The sequence below is a fragment of the Muntiacus reevesi genome, chromosome 18, assembly GCF_963930625.1.
Source record: "Muntiacus reevesi chromosome 18, mMunRee1.1, whole genome shotgun sequence".
NCBI classification, from domain to species: domain Eukaryota; kingdom Metazoa; phylum Chordata; class Mammalia; order Artiodactyla; family Cervidae; genus Muntiacus; species Muntiacus reevesi.
Genome location: NC_089266.1, coordinates 15,122,129 through 15,141,589, shown reverse-complemented (window position 1 = coordinate 15,141,589; position 19,461 = coordinate 15,122,129). Strand labels below are relative to the sequence as shown.

Below are 19,461 nucleotides of genomic sequence, written 5' to 3'. Positions count from 1 at the left end.
TATATTGCAAAGTTGGCCCTGAAAATACCATATGAATAAGGCTTTCAGAGACAAGCTTTGAACATTTTACAGTCCAGAGATAGTCATATAAATAATTATTATTCAGTGTGGCAGTGTTGTAAAACAGATAGGTGTAATGTGCTTTGGAAGCACAGAAGAGGGAACATTTAATTCTTTCTGATAGGCCTCCAGAAAGTCTTTACAAAGAAGATAGGAAATGACATTTAAGCCATCTTTTGGTGAAAGGATGTTGTTGATCATGACGATGATAGATGAAGAGTACAGTTATCATTTAATAAGTGTCTGCTTGGTGCCAGATGGCATGCTGTGTTTACTCTTACACTCATTTCTCACCACAACTTCATAGGGTATTACTGTATCAACTTCACAGAAGTATGTAAATGAGTGATCATGACCGTATTCTAATAAAACTTTATGGACACTTAAAATTTCAATTTTATGCCATTTTTATTTGTCACAAAATACTATTTTTTAAACTTTTTTCCAGTTACTTACAAATGTAGAAACCATTCTTAGCTCACTGGCTGTCTTTTTAAAAAAAAAAAAAGGCAGCAGGATAGATTTGGCTTGTGGACTAATTTACTGACCTGTGCTTAATATGACGAAGGAGATTTATTGGGTAATAGAGTAGTTTTCTTCAGTAATTCAGTGTTCACAAGGATCTTGGTGTTTTCTATTTCTCTGCCATAACTTTCATAGTGTTAACTTGATCCCATAGTTTATTCCCCCTTGTGTTTATAAGATGACAGAATATCCAGGGTCTCCATGGGTTATCTTCCATGTCTAGGGAGAGACAAGACCTTTCCCAGAAGCTCTTTCTAATCTCTCTTGAACTTAATCCATTTAGATTTTACCACTTCACAGGAGCCGTACTAAATCAAATACATTGAACAAATTCAGTGATCAGTTCTCACTGTTTATATTACTTGATCTATCAACATTTGATCTTTTCCCTTCCATGAACTCTTTACTTGACTTCTGTACTCTTCTGGTTTTGTTCCTCTTCTCTGGCCACTACTTCTTATTGTCTGCTGGTCTCTCATACCCACAGCCTCTGCATATTGAATTCAGCCCCAAGGCTTAGACCTCTGACCTCTTGTCTCTGTCTCTTGTCTATACTTCCTTGGATATCATGCATTTTAAATGTGATTATGTAATGACTGTATTCATGTATGTCTGTCCATATCTGCTTTTTTGTCTAATAGGCATCTCAAACTCAATATGTCCAAAAGAGAGGTTCAAACACTCTTCTCAGCCCCAAACCTGTTCTCTCACAGTCTTCCCTTTTCAGTAAGTTGCAGATCCATCATTTACCCCAAACATCAGAATTAATCCTGACTTCTTTTCTTTATTTTTCTCTTCTGACAGCAGATTCTCTCCACTACACCTTCAGAATATATCCAGAATCTGACCCCTTCTCACCACCACTACACTCCGTTAGTCCTGGTGTTCATCTTTTCCTGGGTTTTTGCAGTAGACTCTTAGTTGGTCTCTACTTCTCTTCTCTTTCTACTTCAGTTCCAAACCACTACCCCCACTACCTTAATGATTTCTTTGTTATTGTAAAAGGCAGTGGAGGGTCTGGGAATGAAGCCAGATTTCTGAAACCAGAGACTTAATTTTAGGAGTACTGTTAGGTTGGTGCAAAAGTAATTGCAGTTTTTGCATTGTTGAAATTTTCCATTTAATGTTGGAATACATTCTAAGTAAATGTGGTAATTTTATACATAATTTTAATGTACATTTCTCTCTTTTATGTTTATTTTTTGTAGATGACATTACTTGATGTTTATTTTATATTTATTTTAGACTGTAGAAATGATATCAGACAAAAAGCAAATTCGAGCAGTTTTCTTGAGTCCAAAATGGGTCATGAGACAGTGGAGACAAGTCACAACATCAACAATGTATTTGGCCCAGGAACTGCTAATGAATGTACAGTGCATTGGTGGTTCAAGAAGTTTTGCAAGGGAGATGAGAGCCTTGAAGGTGAGCACAGTGGCTGGCCATCAAAAGTTGACAACAATGACAGTTGAGAGCTGTCATCAAAGTTGATTCTCTTACAACTACACGAGAAGTTGCCACAGAACTCAGCATCGACCATTCTACAGTCATTTGGCATTTGAAGCAAATTGGAAAGGTGAAAAAACTTGATAAATGGGTGCCTCGTGAGCTGACAAAAAATTGTCATTTTACAGTGTCTTCTCTTACTCTGTGGAACAGCAGTAAACCATTTCTCGATTGGAGTGATGACCAGCTCAGCGGTTGGACCAAGAAGAAGCTCCAAAGCACTTCCCAAAGCCAAATTTGTACCAAGAAAATGTCATGGTCACTGTTTGGTGATCTGCTGCCCGTCTGATCCACTAGAGCTTTCTGAATCCTAGCAAAACTATTACATCTGAGAAGTATGCTTAGCAGATCGATGAGAAGCCCCGAAAACTACAACACCTGCAAGCCAGCATTGGTCAACAGAAAGGCCCGACCACACATCGCACAACCAATGCTTCAGAAGTTAAATGAATTGGGCTACGAAGTTTTGCCTCATCCGCCATGTTCACCTGACCTCTTGCCAACTGACTACCACTTTTTCAAGTATCTCAACTTTTTGCAGGGAAAACACTTCCACAACCAGCAGGATGCAGAAAATGCTTATAAGAGTTTGTTGAGTGCACAATTTTTTTATGCTAGAACAATAAACAAACTTATTTCTCATAATTAAAAATGTGTTGATTGTAATAATTCCTATTTTGATTAATAAAAACATGTTTATAATGATTTAAAATTCATGGTCTGAAACCATAATTACATTTGCACCAAGCTAATACTAACTGTGATTTGGGGGAAGTTCACTTTACTTCTCTCAATCTGTCTTACGTTTAAAATGGGCATAATACTTGTTTCCTGGAATTAGTATTAAATGGAATAATGTAGAGACCTACTGAACCCATTGCCAGTAGAGAATAGATACTGAACAAATTGTAGTTCTTTTCTCTTTTCTACACCCAACTAATGAGCAGTTTTTCATCTTTTCTATTTATCATTGTGCTTATGTAGCCAGTGACCATCTTCTGTACTTATCTTTTTGTAAATAGCCCTTGGCTAATAAATAAATCCACCTTTTGTTCCTGGGTCTTTTGCATTTTCATTACATCCTATATGCCACCTAGTATGGCTCAGAGGGTAAAGCGCCTGCCTGAAACGCAGGAGATCTGGGTCAGGAAGATCCCCTGGAGAAGGAAATGGCAGCCCACTCCAGTACTCTTGCCTGGAAAATCCCATGGATGGAGGAACCTGGTAGACTACAGTCCATGGGGTCGCAAAGAGTCAGATACGACTGAGCAACCTCACTTTCTTTTCTTTCTTTCATGTCTGCCCTTGTTGGCATTAAGTGTATAGAATTCTTGCAGATTCACACCAGATAGTAAAACTTTATGTGCATAATAGATTATATGTATGTAGTCATAGTGCCTCCCACCCCTTCTATTAAGGTCATATATTTATGCTTCTAAAGGAGGATTGAAGACAATCAACTTTAAAATCTTAATTCACAAAATCAAATCTAATTTTTATTCTGGCACATTATCTAACTGAGAATGCTTTAGTGGGCTGAGGCTACCTTATTTTTAAGCTGTAATATTTTGATCCTGGACTGAGAAGAATCATCATTTAAAGTATCCTTTGCTTGCAGGAAAGAAAACATTTGTCTTAGAATTAGTTAGGCACAGTCTTATTAGACTTTCTCTAACTTAAATTCCTTCATAGGAAATCACTAAATACGGAATATCTGTATGTGGTTGGTTTTTGTTTGTTTGTTTGTTTAACTAACACTGTTGTAGTGCATTTATAACCTGAGTTGAAAGCTGTTCACCTTAGGAAGTAAATATTCCTATGACATTTTTCCCTTTTAAATAATGGATGAGGAAGTCTATTAATAATGTTTCTTAGTATTAAAAGTGTATTGTTCTATATTATTTGCTGGATTTAATTTAGGATGCTGATTAAAAAAAAATGTTCTCTGATCCAGGAAAAGTAAGCTCTGATTTCAAAAGCTAGCACTTAAGTTGGACAGTCAAGTCTTTTTTTTTTTTAATTTTGTACCTGTTATAGATAAAGACTATGCCAAAGCCTTTGACTGTGTGGATCACCACAAACTGTGGAAAATTCTTAAAGAGATGGGAATACCAGACCACCTGACCTGCCTCTTGAGAAATCTGTATGCAGGTCAGAAAGCAACAGTTAGAACTGGACATGGACCAACAGACTGGTTCCAAATAGGAAAAGGAGTACGTCAAGACTGTATATTGTCACCCTGCTTATTTAACTTATATGCAGAGTACATCTTGAGAAACGCTGGGCTGGATAAAGCACAAGCTGGAATCAAGGTTGCTGGGAGAAATGCCAAAAACCTTAGATATGCAGATGACACCATCCTTATGGCAGAAAGTGAAGAGGAATTAAAAAGCCTCTTGATAAAAGTGAAAGAGGAGAGTGAAAAAGTTGGCTTAAAGCTCAACATTCAGAAAACTAAGATCATGGCATCCGGTCCCATCACTTCATGGCAAATAGATGGGGGAAACAGTGAAAACAGTGTCAGACTTTACTTTTGGGGGCTCCAAAATCACTGCAGATGGTGATTGCAGCCATGAAATTAAAAGACGCTTTACTCCTTCGAAGGAAAGTTATGACCAACCTAGATAGCATATTAAAAAGCAGAGACATTACTTTACCAACAAAGGTCCATCTAGTCAAGGCTGTGGTTTTTCCAGTGGTCATGTATGGATGTGAGAGTTGGACTATAAAGAAAGCTGTGAGTGAGTGAGTGAAGTCACTCAGTCATGTCCAACTCTTTGCAACTCCGTGGACTGTAGCCTACCAGACTTCTCCATCCATGGAATTTTCCAGGCAAGATACTGGAGTGGATTGCCATTTCCTTCTCCAGGAGATCTTCCTGACCCAGGGATAGAAGCTGGGTCTCCCACTTTGTTGGCAGATGCTTTACCATCTGAGCAACCAGGAAAGTCACCAAGAAAGCTGAGTGCCAAAGAATTGATGCTTCTGAACTGTGGTGTTGGAGAAGACTCTTGAGAGTCCCTTGGACTGCAAGGAGATCCATCCAGTCTATCCTAAAGGAGATCAGCCCTGAATATTCATTGAAAAGACTGATGCTGAAGCTGAAGCTCCAATAGTTTGGCCACATGATGCAGAGAACTGACTCATTTGAAAAGACCCTGATGCTGGGGAAGATTGAAGGTGGGAGGAGAAGGGGATGACAGAGGATGAGATGGTTGGATGGCATCACTGGCTCAATGGACATGAGTTTGGGTAAACTCCGGGAGTTGGTAATGCACAGGGAAGCCTGGCATGCTGCAGTCCATGGGGTCTCAAAGAGTCAGACACACCTGAGCAATTGAACTGAACTGAACCTGTTATATCAGTGGGCTTTCCTCTGTGAAGTTCAAATAAGTGTATTTGAAGAAAGTTTGAACATCTTAACTCAAGCTTGATGAGTAAATTTTAACTTCACAGACACAGCTCTGTTCTACCTTCTACACTCCAGGGTGAGGTAATCAGTCTTATGCAAATAGTTTGACTTGCTTGATGACTGAAGGTCTTCTGTTTTGTCCATAAATGTAGATGTATGTATAATGTGTGCGAGGTCTTATCTGTAGTGAAGGAATTGTGTCTTAAGCAAAGCAAAAAGATTTAAAGTACTGTACATCATTGCAGTCTTGCTGTTTTGGATAATGGAGTCATTGATTGCATAAGCATACTACAAACACTTTTAAAGAACTTGAACTTTTTTTCTACACCATCTTGGGTCAGGGGTGAGTTTATTATTTTTAAAAAATCTTTAACTGTTTACTTTTACCTGAGAGTTGATCTCAACACTTAAGACTAGCCTCCTCTGGGGTAAGACATGGTTAAGATTTCAGTCTTAGAGGAGTGAATTGCTTAAATTTACTGCCATGGATTTCAGATTTAATTTTTAAAATTCAGGCAATTAAAACATTTTAGATTATGATGATATCAAAATTGATGACTTTTTGTCTTGCCTTTGGCTGGATGACTCAAAACTATCTTAAACCATTACTGTCTGTATTTTTCTTGTAGGTTGTTTTATTGATACCCCAACATTTTGCAGACCATGCAAATTTAATACCATTTGAAGTCTTGTTTTTTATTTCTTTTTCTCCTTTTATTCTTTAGAAAGACAGTGCTGGTAGGTGGAAATGTCTGTATTTTAGTCGTATTATTTATCACACACTTGAAGGGCATGTTTTGATGATAAAACAGAATGTGATGTGTATAATATAATTTTATTCACTTGGAAAAATGAAAATTTAAGACATGCCTGAATATGAGTGTTGCTCATTGTAATTTATTCCCAAGTGAAAAAGAAGAAAGAAATTTGCATTAAAAATTAGATGATTACTAGTAAGGAAAATTGACTAGGAATATACTTACACATCCTTATACAAGATGCCACAGATTTCTGGTACAGTTGTATCTTTTCATAAAATGAACCATAATTTCATAGTAATTTAGGACTTCATAATACTTTTTTTTTTCCTTTATCTGTTGAGAGACCTGGGTTGGTTGTTTGACCTGTTGAATTTCCCATAGTTGGTATTTTGTTGATTATACACTCAAGAACAGTTCAACCTGTTTTTTTTTTTTCTTTTCTATCTTTTAGTTTTCCTGAAAAGTGATAGCTAGATCCAGAGGTTTGACCAGACCCAGGTTTGATTGCTTTGGCAAAACTGTGTTTGTTGTGTTTCTATTATCAGGAGGTATATCATGTCCAGTTTTGGTGGGTTTTTTTTTTCCTCTTTTTTGATGTTATTAGCCATCGTTGCTTGATGCCTACAGAGATATTAATTAATTTCAGGTTGTGAAATAGTGGTGTTTTATCTTTTGTTTCCCACTTATTACCTGGAATAATTTTAAAGAGAGCTCTTTCTTATATACTTTTTGGCTACTAGTACAGTTCATATAGGAAATGTGAGATAAATTGCTAAATCTTTCATTTCCCCAGTTTTCAAGATAATGAACTAGGTCCCTCTCAACCTCAGAAAGTGACCAGTTAGTGTGTTGGTGCCTTGATTTTTTTTCCCCCCTCCTTTTTTCTTTTTTCTCAGCGTCATTATGGTCTGCAGTCAGTTGTACCCTTAGTTAGTTAGTTCTTTGGTAGAGCTAGAAAGAGGTCCATGGGACAATGATACTCCCTGAGTTATTGCATTGTTCATAAGCTGTTTCACTCAGTCTTTTTGATGACCTCAGTTTTACATTGTTTTTTATGGTGTCTGTACTGTTGCATATGTCACGGTGATACAAGTTCATCTAGTACATTTCCTTTGATAAACCAGCTAGTTCTTTAAGAAATTCTGATTTCTTTTAATGGAGAATGGCATTTTAGGATCACAGCCTGGGCCCTAGGGATGGACATCACTACTTAATTAGTCAAGATGCTAGATATTTTAAATGACAGAGCTTTGCCAACAAACGTCCGTCTAGTCAAGGCTATGGTTTTTCCAGTAGTCATGTATGGATGTGAGAGTTGGACGGTGAAGAAAGCTGAGTGCCAAAGAATTGATGCTTTTGAACTGTGGTGTTGGAGAAGACTCTTGAGAGTCCTTTGGACATCAAGGAGATCCATCCAGTCCATCCTAAAGGAGATCAGTCCTGGGTGTTCATTAGAAGGACGATGTTGAAGCTGAAACTCCCGTACTTTGGCCACCTGATGTGGAGAGCCGACTTATTTGGAAAGACCTTGATGCTAGGAAAGATTGAGGGCAGGAGGAGAAGGGGACAACAGAGGATGAGATGGTTGGATGGCATCACCGACACAATGGACATGGGTTTGGGTGAACTCCGGAAGTTGGTGATGGATAGGGAAGCCTGGCATGCTGTGGTTCATGGGGTCGCAAAGAGTCGAACATGACTGAGCGACTGAACTGAACTGAACTGAGGAAATTTGTGTGACTCATAAAATTTTACTAATGTTTGTAATATAGATTCAATACGCTATGAGTTTTTGTTTACCTTCTGTATTGTTATATCTCTAGTTCCTTCTTCCACATTGAGAATTCTGGTTCTCAAGGGGATGACATCAGAGTATCCCATAGTTATTCATTGCCTTATCCCTCTTTTTAAAATACAGTGGTCTCATTTTTAAATACAGTGGTCTCACAACTTTACCACTACTAATTTTGATTACTGGAATCAGTTATTTTCTGTTTGTTTATTCTTTCTCCATTTGTTTTGGTTGTACTGTATCTTCATGGTCAGATTTTATAGCTATTGCATACTATAATCTAAGACCCTAATTTAGTGTTAATTCTACAGTCAATCCTATGTTTATTGCTCATCTCCAGTCCTTATTTAATGTCTCTCTAGTCACTTTGATTGCCTCAAATGAGCTCTCTGTTAGAGCTAGGAAGAGTCCCATGGGAACAATATTCCCTGAGTTCATGCATGTTAGTAGCAGTTTTTCTTTCCTCTTTATACTTAAAGGTAAGTTTTACTCATTGTAAAGCCTGTGACTCAAACTTTCTTTGTGTTTCAAATATGTTATTCCATTTTCTTCTGTTGTTTTCCCTTATTTATCATGTGATGCCTAAATGCTCAAAGGATTTTTTTCCCCTTTTTTCTTTAAAGTCTAGTAATTTTAGTAGATGATGTCCTGGTCCATTGATCTAACTTGATTAAGTAGTACACAAGGTGTTCTTAAAATATGTAGTTTCACATATGAAAGTGAAAGTGCTAGTCACTCAGTAATGTCCAACTCTTTACGACCCCATGGACTATAGCTCCAGGCTCCTCCGTCCATGGAATTCTCCAGGCAAGAATACTGAAATGGGTAGCTATTCCCTCTCCAGGGCATCTTCCCGACCCAGGGATCAAACCCAGGTCTCCTGCATTGCAGGCAGATTCTTTACCATCTGAGCCACCAGATATAATAGTTTCAAATATATATGTATGTACATCTGTATATATAAATGTATTTATGCATGTAACTATATTACATATACTTAGCCACTTTTTTCCCCCTGAAAAGCTTTCTTGAATTACAGTTTTTTAGTATTTGTTCTGTCCTCTCACTTCGGTTTTCTTCCTTAGGGACTCCTATTTTTATCCTTATACTAGATCTTCTTTGTCTATCTCCAATGTGTATTCCCTTTTTGTAGATCCTTTTTAATATTTTTTCTTCTTAAAAAATTAGTTTAAGATTTTCTTCCATCTTACTTTGTATTTCTTTTTAAGATCTTTTGTATTTATTTGCTCTCATATTTCTTATACTTCAGACTTCATTATTGAAGTGATTTTTGTTTGATTTCTAATTCTTTCTTGGTTTCTGCCTTGTCATTTCTGAGTTTTTTTATTCTGATTTATATTGCTCTTTCATGTATTATATAATTTTCCTAAGATCTCTCATAAAACATGTAATTTTTATTATAGAAAAACATATAGCCCTAAGGATTATTTGACGTACTATAGATAAGTAAGCAGCTGTAATTAACTTAGACATTGCTTTAAATCAAGGCTTTTAAACTGAAATTCTGTGAATGAACTTCAGAGTAGACTACATTGCTTCATTATACACAAAGTAGAGTGTGTATGTTTGGTGATGGTTTAGTTGCTGAGTTGTGTCTGACTCTTGGTACCCCGTGGACTGTTTCCCACCAGGCTCCTCTGTGCATGGGGTTTTTCAGGCAAGAATACTGGAGTGGGTTGCCATTTCCTTCTCCAGGGGATCTCTCAACCCGGGACTGAACCCCGGTCTCCTGCCTTGCAGGTGGATTCTTTACCAGCTGAGCCACCAGGGAAGCCCTGTATATATGTTTGGGGATCGGGAAAGAATGCATTCACTTTCTTTAGACTTTCAGATAAGGGTGTAAACCATCTCCAGAAAAATAAGGGTAAGAACATTTGGTTTGTGTATGATAAGAAAACAAATGATAGATATAGGAATTTTAAGATAAAGATGTCATCAGGGCTGGTATTGCATCAGCTTCGTTGTCTATTTGCTTATGGTCTTTCTCGTTTTATTCAGATGGAGGAAGCGAGGAACCACCGGATCGAAGACAGTCAAGTGTAGACTCTCGCCAAAGCCGCTCTGGGCAAGGTAAGTTTTCATTAAATTTATTAATAAATTAAAAAGGAAAGATATCAGCTCTTCCTTTCCAGTACTTAATCTGAGGACTGAGGTTTTTGCTGGGTCTAATTTAGATATTCTCATTTCTCATGTAGGAGTTTAAATGTTATAATCTAATTGGTTCTATGTGATAATCATTTATTCAAGATTAAAGAAAATGAAAAATGGTCTCTTTTTTTAAATGATATTAAAGTTTTAAGTAATTTGGAGCACTGTGGTATATGTCTGGGTATCACTTCTGGAATATAGCCAAAAGTAAATTTTTAGCAGTAGCATTTGTTGCAAGTGTTTTGTCCTGGCTTTTAAAAGTATTTGTCTTAAGTTTCTCAGAAGAAATAGGTTTTGTTTGTAATTGCTTTCAAAAGTTAGGGTCATTTTACTTATTTTCCTTTTCTGTTTAAAATTTATTACTGTAGGCTTTTGAATAGTTTTTTTAAGTGACAACCTGAAAACTGTGTTAAAATACTCTATCAGTGGATTTTCAGATAGGCCCTCCCTAACTAACATTTAAATTTTGCAGGACTAGCACCTATTCCTTTTTCTTTGTAGTACTTCATTTTCTTCGTCTAAAACTAGAATGAATGTTTCATGATTTCAGAGATTTTTGGTTTTCTTTATTCACTGTTGTATTTCCAGTTCTATGATTAAGTACCTGGTACATAGTAGTTACTGAATAAGTAGTGTTGGGTGAATGAAGTCATTTCCAAGAGAATGAGAGTTGTAACCCAAACCAGATAAATATATTATAAAATTTCAGGCAGTAATTACTGAGTTTAGTTTTTAGAGAGTCTTTATTTACAAACAAAATAAAGCCTTAGATATACAAATGTGAGGTGTTTTAATCCTGTAAAAACTCTGGTTCATTTATTCTATAATCCTTCTCTTTTTCTACACCTTTGCTCTTCCCAAGTTTTAGAAAGTACTATTTTTACTAAAACTTTGTTGCAGAATAAAAAGAGGAGTAATATATGCAGGTTGATTTGACATTTTTAACCTGCACTAGTACTTAATCATTCTTAGTATGCATGTATTATAAATATGTTAGAAACTTGTCCTTTTTTCCCTTATTATAAGTATTTTGATACAAAAAAAGAAATTAGAAAAAAATGAACTGTAATATAAAACAGAATCAAACACATTATACACCTTAAATAACATTTTATGTTAGTGATATCTCAGTAAACCTTAGTGGGGGCAGTGAGAAATAAAATGAGCTTGTGTATATAAAATCCTTGTTGGGCTACACCCTGGAGGTCTTGCCTAGCCTCAAGACAGAAGAAAGATCACAGACTCGGCAACAGAGGCATCGGTGATTTAATGGATAGGAGACTCACACATCTGAAGCATGGTCCTGTGTGTGGCACAGCAGGCAGGACATGGCAGCAGTCTTTACTGCTGGGAGAGGACGGAGTGGGTGGGGGTGTTTACCAGGTGTAGGGAGAATTGACTTTAGGTTGGCTCATTGGTTACCAGGTAAACGGGCAAAGGACCACTTCCCTCACTGCCCCGTTGATAAGTTATCAAAGAGGTGGAGATGTTCTGATCTAAAGGTTCAGTTCAGTTCAGTCGCTCAGTCGTGTCTGACTCTTTGCGACCCCAAGAATCGCATCACACCAGGCCTTCCTGTCCATCACCAACTCCTGGAGTCTACACAAACCCATGTCCATCGAGTCGGTGATGCCATCCAGCCATCTCATTCTCTGTCGTCCCCTTCTCCTCCTGCCCCCAATCTCTCCCAGCATCAGAGTCTTTTCCAGTGAGTCAACTCTTCACATGACGTGGCCAAAGTACTGGAGTTTCAGCTTCAGCATCAGTCCTTCCAATGAACACCCAGGACTGATCTCCTTTAGGGTGGACTGGTAGGATCTTCTTGCAATCCAAGGGATTCTCAGGAGTCTTCTCCAACACTGCAGTTCAAAAGCATCAATTCTTCAGCTCTCAGCTTTCTTCACAGTCCAACTCTCACATCCATACATGACTACTGGAAAAACCATAGCCTTGACTAGACAGACCTTTGTTGGCAAAGTAATGTCTCTGCTTTTTACTATGCTATCTAGGTTGGTCATAACTTGCCTTCCAAGGAACAAGCGTCTTTTAATTTCATGGCTGCAATCACCATCTGCAATGATTTTGGAGGCCTAAAAGCTAAAGTCTGACACTATTCCCCCATCTACTTGCCATGAAGTGATGGGACTGGATGCCATGATCTTAGTTTTCTGAATGTTGAGCTTTAAGCCAACTTTTTCACTCTCTTCCTTCACTTTTATCAAGAGGCTTTTTAGTTCCTCTTCACTTTCTGCCATAATGGTGATATCATCTGCCTATCTGAGGTTACTGATATTTCTCCCGGCAATCTTGATTCCACCTTGTGCTTTATCCAGCCCAGCGTTTCTCATGATGTACTCTGCCTATAAGTTAAATAAGCAGGGTGACAATATACAGCCTTGACGTACTCCTTTTCCTATTTGGAACCAGTCTGTTGGTCCATGTCCAGTTCTAACTGTTGCTTCATGACCTGCATACAGGTGTCTCAAGAGACAGGTCAGATGGTTTGGTATTCCCATCTCTTGAAGAATTTTCCACAGTTTATTGTGATCCACACAGTCAAAGGCTTTGGCATAGTCAATAAGGCAGATATAGATGTTTTTCTGGAACTCTCTTGCTTTTTCTATATTCCAGTGAATGTTGGCAATTTGATCTCTGGTTCCTCTGCCTTTTCTAAAACCAGCTTGAACATCTGGAAGTTCACGGTTCACATATTGCTGAAGCCTGGCTTGGAGCAATTTGAGCATTACTTTACTAGCGTGTGAGATGAGTGCAGTTGTGCGGTAGTTTGAGCATTCTTTGGGATTGCCTTTCTTAGGGACTGGAATGAAAACTGACCTTTTCCAGTCCTGTGACCACTGCTGAGTTTTCCAAATTTGCTGGCATATTGAGTGCAGCACTTTCACAGCATCATCTTTCAGGATTTGAAACAGCTCAACTGGAATTCCATCATATCCACTAGCTTTGTTCGTAGTGATGCTTTCTAAGGCCCACTTGACTTCACATTCCAGGATGTCTGGCTCTAGGGGAGTGATCACACCATTGTGATTATCTGGGTCATGAAGATCTTTTTTGTACAGTTCTTCTGTGTATTCCTGCTACCTCTTCTTAATATCTTCTGCTTATGTTAGGTCCATACCATTTTTGTCCTTTATCAAGCCCATCATTGCATGAAATGTTCCCTTGGTATCTCTAATTTTCTTGAAGAGATCTCTAGTCTTTCCCATTCTGTTGTTTTCCTCTATTTCTTTGCACTGATCGCTGAGGAAAGCTTTCTTATCTCTCCTTGCTATTCTTTGAAACTCTGCATTCAGATGGGAATATCTTTCCTTTTCTTCTTTGCTTTTCACTTCCCTTCTTTTCACAGCTATTTGTAAGTCCTCCTCAGACAGCCATTTTGCTTTTTTGCATTTCTTTTCCATGGGGATGGTCTTAATCCCTATCTCCTGTATAATGTCACGAACCTACGTCCATAGTTCATCAGGCACTCTATCTATCAGATCTAGTCCCTTAAATCTATTTCTCCCTTCCACTGTATAGTCATAAGGGATTTGATTTAGGTCATACCTGAATGGTATGATGTAAAGATTACACCAGGCATTTACTGATTAGGCTCTGTGATAATGAGCGAAAGTCAGTCATATGATTAGGGTGTGGGTGAAGCAGAGACTGGTTAAGCAGGGGATGTGTGCAGAGCAAGAGAACAACCATCTTGGGTGGCCTCACCATATAACCCTAAAAGTAAAATTAGTACAAATTAATAGAAAAAGATGATACTAATGTTAAATGTCAGATTAAATGTCAGATGTAAATTTGGGAGATTATTAATTTAACTTATACCCTCTGAATTATGTTAGTTTGAAATAGTTTTCAAATCAGTGAGTGTAATTGAAATTTAGTAGCCAAAGTCAAACTTAATAACAACAAAATCAGTGATTTTCATGATCTTAGCACAGCTGCCTGATCTCACTTTATTCAAATGACGGAAATAGAAGTACAAAGCCGTCTATAATGACTTGGGATGAATAAGAATCCATATTACCAGTAGTAAAGAGATAGGATGGGTACATACTTCTACTTTTGCTCCTTTCAGAAACCCATTAAAAGATCAGTAAAGGGGAATTAGAGAGGAGACAACATCAACACAATTTTAGAAACTAGAGAGTATATGAATAATTGAAGACTAAACGTTAAGCTCGGTAGCAGAGAAAATAAAGAAAATAACCCATCTTATCCTCCAAAAGACAGAAAGCTCAAGAATGGCAGCATGTAGAAGTGAAAGGAAGATAGTTTGAAAGTTGAAGAGGCCTTTGGACCCTGGATGTCCTCCTCAAAATGAGATAGCCAATCAGCTGGACAAGTGCCTAGCCTTCACCCTTAACCTTGGCAAAGTCCAGAAACTCACTCTTTGGAGAGGGCAAAAATAGAGACTCTAGGACAGAAGACATCAGCATAGTGGAAGGCAAGAACCCCATACTGAAGATAATCACCCTTTTAGTCCTCTTCTCTTAATTATGAGAGCTAATCAAGGATTACTAGATATTTGAGGAACCCCTGTAGTGTATGAAAAAAAGAGATTAAAATAAATAGGGTAGAGCAGCTTGGAGAAAACAAATCTTTTGCAGAGGAAAATATTAGAACCATTATTAACATCCTCAGGGAAATGAGAGAAAACAATACAGCCATGAAATAAGAAGGAGTTAACTATTAAAAAAGTAATACTCTGGGTTTCCCTGGTAGTTCAGGCAGTAAAGCGTTCTACCTACAGTCCAGGAGACCTGGGTTCGATTCCTGGAGAAGTGGGTGGTATTCTTGCCCACCCCCACACCCCCTGAAACAAGGGTCTCAACGGGACATTTTAAATCTCAGGCAGAAAACTAAAAAAGTAATACTCTGATTTTTAAAAGAAGTTCTCAGGCATTAAAATTTTGATTTCAGAAATTAAAAAGCTTTGTAGAAGTACTTAGAAAATTAATATTGAAGAAGTCTGGTAAAAAGTTGAGCAGAAGGACAGAGGTTATAGAAAAGAAGTGAGGAATATGAAGAAATTTACAGGAGCTGTCCAGGAATTTCAATATTCAAATAATAGCAGTGTCCAGAAGAAACAAAGGAAATGAGGAAGAAATCATCAGGATGATTCAAAAACATTTTCTTGAGCTAAAGAGCATGAGGTTGAAAAGGCTTATTGAGTGCTCAGTAAAATGGATGTATTTACATACAAACTAAGACACATCAGGGTGAAATTTCAAATCACTGGGCCAAACAAATCTTTCCATGCTTCCAGAGAGGAGAAAAATTTGTTAACTAAAGTAACAGGAATCAATTGACTCTGAACTTCTTTGTGGTAACTTTAGAAACTAAACAAGCAATGGCACATCACCTTCAAAATTCTGAAGGAAAGTAATTTCAACCTCATTTTATTTCATATGCATTGAAACTATTAATCAGATATATGAGTGAAATTACGATGTTTTAAGACATGTAACGTTTTTTGTTTTTTTGGTTTGTTTGCCTGCCGTGTACCTTTGTTAGAGATCTGTTGGAGGGTGTGATCCATCAAAATGATAAAGTCAGACAAATAAAAAAAGAGAAAGATGACAGGAAATAGGAAATTTAACAAAAGAGAAAGGTAAAGAAATCTTCCACGTACAATGACAAAACAGGGTTGAAGGGCAAACAGACCAGATTGGAGTAGGTTAGAAGCTTCCTGAAGAGCCATTCTCAGGAATGAGATTGTTAGAAATCTGATGCAATTAATTATCTTTAGGAAAGTTGTAAGTAATTGATGAAAGACTCAAGGTTAAGTTGATGATAAATACATAAAGTAGTAAGTGAAAAAAGTTCTAAACACAAGTAAAAAATAATGTGTAGGAAAGGAGATGTTAGAATAAGTTCTCAGTCCTTGGGGTAGAGTAGCTGGTGTCTAAGAGTAGCTGATGTACATGTCAGTTACTTCCAGTGGTAAACCTTATTGGTTTACACCAGTGTGATACAGAAATTTTTATTTGATTTGGACCATTATGGTCGAAGGTTTCCCTGGTGGCTTAGATAGTGAAGAATCTGCCTGCAATGCAGAAGACCCAGGTTTGATCCCTGGGTCAGGAAGATTCCCTAGAGTATGAAATGGCAATCCATTCTAGATTCTTACCTAGAGAATTCCATGGACAGAGGAGCCTAGTGGGCTACAGTCCATGGGGTTGCAAAGAGTCGAACACGACTGAATGATTAACACTTAGCAAATTATGATTGGGAAGTAGCACTTTAAAGCAGGGTGAGCAAATTTGGCCTGTGTTGCCTGTATTTGTGCAGTTGGCTGGTTTAATTTGCTAAGTCAGTTTTAATTATTTTTGTATCTGTGTTCATGTGGGATATTGGCCTTTAATTTTTCTGTCTTAGGATGTCTTTGTCTGATTTTTGTATCAGGGTACTCCTGGTTTCATAGAGGAATTTGAAAGCTAATTCTCCTTCAGTTTCCTGCGGTATATTTTATAGAATTGAGATTACTTCATCCGTAAGTGTTTGATAGAATTTTCCCGGGAAACTGTCTGGGCCTAGAATTTTCTTTGTGGGAAAGTTTTAAGATATAAATTAAGTTTCTTTAATAAGTATAGGACTATTCAAATTATCTATTTCTCCTGACTATCCTTTTAAGAGCTGTGGCATCTGTAGTGGTGCCACCTCTCTCATTCTTGATATGGGTAATTTTGAGTAGTCTTTTTCTTTGTTCTGGTCATTCTAGTTGGAGATATGTCAATTCTGTTGATCTTAAAGGATCTGTTTCAGTTTTCCTTCATTTTCTATATTGTTTTCCCATTTTCTTTTTTATTGGTTTCTGCTTTATTGTTGTTGTTGTTCAGTCACTAAGCCGTGTCTGACGCTAAGACCCTATGGACTGCAGCACACTAGGCTGCCCTTTCCTTCACTATCTCCCAGAATTTACTCAAATTCACATCCATTGAGGCAGTGATGCTATCTAACCATTTCATCCTCTGTTGCTCCCATTTTCTAGGGCCTTCAATCTTTCCCAGCATGTGGGTCTTTTCCAGTGAGTCACCTCTTGACATCAGGTACCCAAAGTATTGGAGCTTCAACTTTAGCATCAGTCTTTCCAGTGAACATTTGGGGTTGATTTCCTTTAGGATTGACTGGTTTGATCTCCTAGTAGTCCAGCAGACTTTCAAGAGTCTTCTCCAGCACCACAGTTCAAAAGCATCAATTTTTCGGCGCTCAGCCTTCTTTATAGTCCAACTCTCACATCTATACATGATGCTGGGAAGACCACCATGGCTTTGACTATACTCACCTTTGTCGGCAGAGTAATGTCTCTGCTTTTTAATACACTGTCTAGATTTGCCATAGCTTTTCTTCCAAGTAGCAGTGTCTTTTAATTTCATGGCTGCAGTCCCCGTCCACAGTAATTTTGGAGCCCGAGAAAATAAAGTCTGTCACTGTTTCCACTTTTCCCACTTCTATTTGCCATGAAGTGATGTAACCAGATGCCATGATCTTTTTTTTTTACATTGAGTTTTAAGCCAACTTTTTCACTCTCCTCTTTCACCCTCATCAAGAAGCTCTATAGTTTCTTCACTTTCTGCCTTTAGAGTGGTATCATCTGTGTATCTGAAGTTGTTGATTTCTCCCAGCAATCTTGATTCCAGCTTGTGATTCATCCAGCCTGGCATTTTGCAAGGCTGTAAGTTAAACAAGCAAGATGACAATAAACACAGCCTTGCCATACTCCTTTCCCAATTTTAAAACAGTCTGTTGTTCCAACGAATGTTTGAATGACCATATGAAATGAGTTGCACTCATTTCACATGCTAGTAAGTTTATGCTCAAAATCCTTCAAGCTAGGCTTCAACAGTATGTGAACTAAGAACTTCTAGATGTACCAGCTGGGTTTAGAAAAGGCAGAGGGATTAGAGATCAAATTGCCAACATTTGTTGAATCATAGAGATTGGGAATTTTAGAAAAACATCTAGTTTTGCTTCATTGACTATGCTAAAGCCTTTGACTGTGTGGATCACAATAAACTGTGGAAAATTCTTAAGATGGGAATACCAGACCATCTTAGCTATCTCCTGAGAAACCTGTACGCAGCTCAAGAAGTAACAAAACCAGACATGGAACAACTGACTGGTTCAAAATTTGGAAAGGTTTGTGCTTTGTTCCTTATTATTTCCTTTCTTCTTCCTGCTTTGAGTTTAATTTTCTCTTCTTTTTATAGTTTCTTAAGGTAGAAACTAAGATCACTGATACTGGAGCTTTATTTTCTAATACAGAAATTTTAGTGCTATGAATTTCCCTCTGTGTACTGATTTAGCTGCATTTCACAGACTTTCATGAATAATGCTTTTATTTTCTTTTATTTCAAAATACTGCCTAATTCCCCTTTTGGTTTCTTCTTTAACACGTGTGTTATTTAGAAGTGTATTGATGGAGCTTTCAAACATTTGAGAATTTTCCAGATATTTTCCTCATATTAATTTCTAGTTTAATTTTGCTGTGGTCAAGGAATACACATCCTATGAGTTAAGTCACATTTTATTGAGACTTGTCTTATGGCCCGGGAAATTGTCTATCTTAAATGTTCTTTGTGTACTAATTAAACTTAAAAGCTTTTGCACAATGAAAAAAACTATAAGCAAGGTGAAAAGACAGCCTTCAGAATGGGAGAAAATAATAGCAAATGAAATGACTGACATATAATTAATATCCAAAATATACAAGTAGCTCATGTAGCTCAATACCAGAAAAATAAATGACCCAATTAAAAAAACAAGCCAAAGAACTAACAGACATTTCTCCAAAGAAGACATACAGATGGCTAACAAACACATGAAAAGATGCTCAACATCACTCATTATCAAAATGCAAATCAAACCTTCAATGAGGTACCATCTCACACCAGTCAGAATGGCTACCATCAAAAAGTCTACAAACAATAAATGCTAGAGAGGGTGTGGAGAAAAGGGAACCCTCTTACATTGTTGGTGGGAATGCAGACTAGTACAGCCAGTACTATGTATAGTACTAGTACATAGTACTAGTATAGACAGTACTATGGAGAACAGTGTGGAGATTCCTTAAAAACCTGGAAACAAAATTGCCATATGACCCAACAATCCCACTGCTGGGCATACACACCGAGGAAACCAGAATTGAAAGAGACATGCATACCCCAGTGTTTATTGCAGTACTGTTCAGAGTAGCTAAGACATGGAAGCAACCTAAATGT

At 37.5% G+C, this 19,461-nt stretch overlaps 1 protein-coding gene across 3 annotated transcripts in view; it reads left to right on the top strand.

Annotated features, from left to right (window-relative positions):
* The window catches only part of TANC2 (tetratricopeptide repeat, ankyrin repeat and coiled-coil containing 2), a 373,034-nt gene that overhangs the window by 92,362 nt on the left and 261,211 nt on the right, over positions 1 to 19,461 (top strand). For all 3 annotated transcript variants that reach the window (XM_065909779.1, XM_065909778.1, XM_065909776.1), the window contains exon 3: positions 10,076 to 10,147. In XM_065909779.1, coding sequence (XP_065765851.1) covers positions 10,076 to 10,147 — 72 coding nt within the window. The remainder of the gene's footprint in view (positions 1 to 10,075; positions 10,148 to 19,461) is intronic.